Source organism: Montipora capricornis, chromosome 7 (genome assembly GCF_036669925.1).
Source record: "Montipora capricornis isolate CH-2021 chromosome 7, ASM3666992v2, whole genome shotgun sequence".
Lineage (NCBI taxonomy): Eukaryota > Metazoa > Cnidaria > Anthozoa > Scleractinia > Acroporidae > Montipora > Montipora capricornis.
In genome coordinates this window covers 12488198-12493197 of record NC_090889.1, presented here as the reverse complement: position 1 = coordinate 12493197, position 5000 = coordinate 12488198, and the positions used below count along the sequence as shown (strand labels likewise).

The 5000-nt window shown below is 37.8% G+C and overlaps 1 protein-coding gene across 1 annotated transcript in view; it reads left to right on the top strand.

The window, feature by feature from the left end:
• The first annotated feature begins 2273 nt into the window (after positions 1-2273).
• Positions 2274-5000, top strand: part of LOC138055650 (inactive tyrosine-protein kinase 7-like) — a 73957-nt gene continuing 71230 nt past the window's right edge. The window contains exons 1-2 of the mRNA XM_068901535.1: positions 2274-2493; positions 3058-3321. Coding sequence (XP_068757636.1) covers positions 2340-2493; positions 3058-3321 — 418 coding nt within the window. The 5' untranslated portion in view covers positions 2274-2339. The remainder of the gene's footprint in view (positions 2494-3057; positions 3322-5000) is intronic.

Genomic DNA, 5000 nt, shown 5'->3' with positions numbered 1-5000 from the left:
CATGTTGACATTCGCATAGAGATTGCGGACTGCACTTTCTCGGAAATTCGTAGAAATATCACTTGGCAGCATACAGAAAAGTTCTCTTTCAAGAAGTCCATTTGCTGCATCACAGTACTTGATTATGAGCAAGTTGATAACTTCATCAGTTAAATAACGTTCACAGCACAAAATGGACAATTCCTGAGAAGTAACAGTAAACCCTTTGTACTGAACGAGAAACTGGTCGTCTAATTTCCGTCACTGGAGGAGTGCTTCTTTGACATTTTGTGTGTAAATACTTTGGATAGTGTGAATAAAGGATTGAATATATATCACTGCATTGGTACACAAGAAAGATAACATTAACGGTATTTTACAAGCGACAGCCATCAAATTATAAAGAAACGCTTATAAACAAAGTTTCAGTGAGCATTTTTAACCTAAAGCTTACGTACTCACCTCGACGAAAGTGTTAGATTTATGTCGGCGCTCATGATGGAGATGGAAATAGATTGTTTTTACTGAAAACATGAAAAGCGCGCCATGCTCCTTGTCGGTAATATCCGGAAACTTTTAATTGCAAAATTATAATTATACACAGGCAACCCAACAATTTGAGATCACTTCCAACAGAACGCGCCGAGAAATCAGTTGTAGCATACGAAACGTCAAGTCGCGATTTTCGTTTTATTTCTAATTGAGCTTTTATGGCCGACGAAAAACAGTTTATATGATATTGTTTGTCTTTCATTAAGAAGGACAGCACTTACCCTTTGCTGACAAATGTTTCTTGAATTTAGTTGATGGCGGCTGGAGTGATTGGGGTAACTGGAGTCTTTGTACAAGGGTCTTTAATGGCATACAGATGCGGACAAGGGAATGCGTGAATCCAAAGCCACAATTTGGTGGGATACCATGCAAAGGATCTACTACAGTTATGAGAGGGTGCACAAACACGTCAAGTTGTCTGCAAGGTATGTTACCAAAATCAACGCTGCTTGAGTTTCAATTGTTTGCAAACAGCTCCTCAAATACTGGTTAACACCTTCTTACTCGTCAGCTTGTCGTTTTGTAATTTACAGAATGTTCATTCTCCCTTTGTCGCTTTTTTTTGCGAGCTTTCTTTAAACAAATTCTGCTGAACTGTCCAGCATCCTGGCATTTGATACATTTGATTTCTTCAGTTGATCTGATGGACAAAGCTAGGCGATCCTCATACCTGTTGCACACGTCCTATTGGATATAAGAAATAGGTGGCCAGTCAACACTGCCTTTCAAGAAAAGGATACAAGGAGGTGTTATCATATCTCCATTAAGTTACCGGGGTCAACACAAATACATTTAATATTAGTCAATTATAACCCAGCTAACAATTGCGGAATTGCCAGTTATTCACTAGCTCTGCAATTTCCTTTATTAGAATCTCCCGTACGTTTTCAAACAGAGGGCAGTCCATCTACTGGAGTGATGCAAATTCACAAGAACAACTCCTGGAAAGCGCTTTGTACCGCACATTGGAATAATACTGAAGCAATTCTTGCCTGCCAAGTAAATGGCTATAACTACAGTAACGACAATTTTACAGGCAATTGGAAAAGAGGAAATACAAGCTTGGTGAACATCACTTCTCATTCCTGTTCATCAATCTTTCAAAGTTGTGGGTTCATTAACACGCAAATCCAGTGTTCAGGTACAATAGTATGAACAAAGAAAATCTCAGTGTTATCCGTATACCATCGCATAGTTTTAACACAGCAAGTCAACTAAAAATCCTATTTGTTAGTTTATAATAACCTGTGGCTCGCTGTAAAAGAAATGACCCACTGCTGGTAAAAAAAGGCAAGGCACCTATTATTGGAAGCATGGCCACTAAGGTGCAGTTGGGCTGAACGAGAAAAATGTCTCACTTAGCTCTGCTTCAGAGCAGGACTTATTTAAGTCCAGCGCCCAAATCTCTAGACCACTCGTCACCGTCTTTGAGACTGATGAGTGGGCTTCCTCTTAAAACATTATCCTTGTTCTATTATTAAATTAAGGATTTTAGCATCGCCTATCCTGTTCAAAGTTTTAGTCAAACTGATATAAACTGGAGATATTGAGGAATGGACAATGAACAGAAAACAATGGTTTGTTGCAAAAAAGAAACGTAGAGGACAATTAGAACCAAGCATTGCTTTCACTGATGTGTCATTCTTTCAGTTCCTGTGCGCCTAAGTGGGGCGAAAGCTAAGTATGGTGGAAGAGTAGAAGTCTTTTACCGCAGAAGGTGGGGCAAGATCTGTCGCATTAAATGGGATATCAATGATGCCAAAGTTGTTTGTAAACAACTTGGCTTTAGAGGTGCCCTGGCCGAATTCATGACGGGAATGAATACCACTGATGAAGACATACCCGTTGTAATGTCAGATATAGTTTGTACTGGACAGGAATCCGTTTTAGCCCAATGTAATCGTTTAGATGGAGAGCACAAGTGTCCGGAAGACATCGGGGCTCAAGCTCTGTGTGTACCAAGTAAGTAGTCACTTTTCAGTAAGACTGTGTATTTAATATATTCCTGAAAAACAGAAGGTTGTGACTAGAGACAGTTTTTTGACTTGATCATCCTCAACAGTGTATTGTTTAACATTTGTGGGGAAAGCTAAATATTCTGTACTGTCAATTCCAAACAAACGTCAATTTCACTCTTTTAACTCTATTTGGAACAACAACAATAACATTTCTAGTTGCTTATTTTTATCTAACTAAACGATGGAAATCACGAGAAAACGCAAGGATCTAGCTATGTGTGTACTGGTCGTAGTAGCAAAGCAGCGTTCGAGTTCACCATTACTACCCAAAATTGAACTCTGGATAATGGAAAAAAAAAATGAAATAAACAAAAACTAGCAGAAAATGATTATGTTTGAAATAGAGGAATTTTACAGGTAACAGTTATAGAAGAATGAAATGTGTTTGAAAATAGATGAAATTACAAGAATCTTTAAATTGAAAAATATATATTTACTACGAAAGACTTGCAAACACCGATGAGAAATTTTGCAAAGTAATTTCTTCAATACAATAATTTTGTTCTAGACAACGTGAAAGTTCTGGAAAAGAAAAGCCTTAGTTCTAATCTTGGTAGCACTGAAACCGTGCAATGTTCCTTAGAAAAGGAAAACCAGAATGAAAAGGTTAAATGGTATGAAATTGGCACCACTGCTAGTGAACTCAATCCAGACGGGAGAATTGAGGTAAAAGGTGTCACTTTAACAATAAAAAATGTCCAACTGGCTGATGGGGGAACATATGAGTGTCGAGGAGAACGTTACACTCGATTCTACACAGTTTACGTCAATGGTGAGTTTTTCAATGCTTAGAAAGCCATCAATATGCTACAAATCATTATCATCAACAAGAACAACAACATAATCACAGGGTCATAGCCAGTATTAGACAATCTGAGGCACCTACCTCGGTCATTTCTTTCGTTATTTTTCTTTTTTTTTTTTCTTTTTAATAATACAGGATATCAGTACTGTAAGCGTCAAGAACACCCTAAATACCTAAGAATAGAATTTGCCTTAGTCATAGTTTTTTTTCTGATTACCGCCATGAATCAAGTTAATCCTCCTCATGATCATAAATATCAGCTTTTAGTGGACTAATGCAAATCCTGCATTTTGGTAGGCTACGCTACTAGAGGACTATTATTAATAGTCCTCGAGTAGCGAAAAGCGTGACGCTTTCTTTCGTTTTATTCCCGAATAAATATTTCTTTAACTTGCATTTGCTAACTTTATTGTCGCCTTTTTCTGTCCAACTAGTTGGATGATACTAAAACAATTAGACCCCTCGCCCTCAAGGGCCACGGGTCAATAGCCCATTCGGCTTCGCCTCATGGGCTATTGACCCGTAGTCCTTGCGGGCTACGGGTCTAATTGTTAAAAATTTCACCTTCATCGACATTATACTAATCATCAAGATCATTACCTCCATGATCTTCATTGTCCTCATCAATCTTAAAATCCTTTGTACCAGGTAGATTTAATTTCTTGTCTACTTCCGTTAGTGTCACTCGCTTTAACATTAGCTCTTTAATCACCACTAACCTCATTGTTTGTTTATGTGATCTACTGAGAAATTGGTTTGCAACTTAATCATTGCGTTGCTCTTTCCTTGTTTGAACGTTAATTTCATTGCACATTACCAGCAATTACATATATTTTTCATAAGAATTCTATCAGTACTTTATATTCATTAGAACATTATCAGTCTCTCAATGAAAGTAACCATTGCAGTCATGAAGCAACTGTAGATCAGTAGTTATCAGTTGCAAAACAAGCCTGAAAAAACACGGTTTCAACAGGACTTGAATCCATGACCATGAACCATCTGACCTATCCACAGGCACCCGAAGGTCATTGTGAGGGTGGCCGACAAAATAAATATGTACATTTAGCCAAGCCTAAAAGCGGAACTCCCTGGTTATTTATTCTTACTGCCTGTAGGGTTAGTGAACAGAAGAGGTTTTCGAATTTTTCGCGTTTTGGTGTTTGCGACTACTACTTAATCAAATCATTTTCTTCGCTTTCTTCCATAGAAAAATGCATTTCCTAACTAGTGATATTCCAGGGTAAGTTTCATGCAAAAAAAAACCGATATCGCATGAATCACGAAGCGATGAGTGCGATATCGGTTTTTCAAGCGAAGTTTACTTTGGAATTCACCAGTTTGGCAATGATTTTTTTTTTTGAATCGCATGAGTTTTAGAAGAAAACAAGCACATTCTTAGCGAGCGAATGAAAAAGGAAAAAGCCATTTAAGAGTCAACTGTCAATATCCGGCCAATAGGAATCACGCTAAAATTAGAAACCGTCAGGAAACTTTGTCAGTTCAAGAACTGATGTTCTTTTTTTTCCACTTTACCTCTGAAAACGAGATCATTCACATTTTGAGGTAAATCATTGAAACATGCCAGCTTCGCTTGGAACAAGAATCGGCAAAATACAGCAATGCAACCAAGAAAGGACAAACTT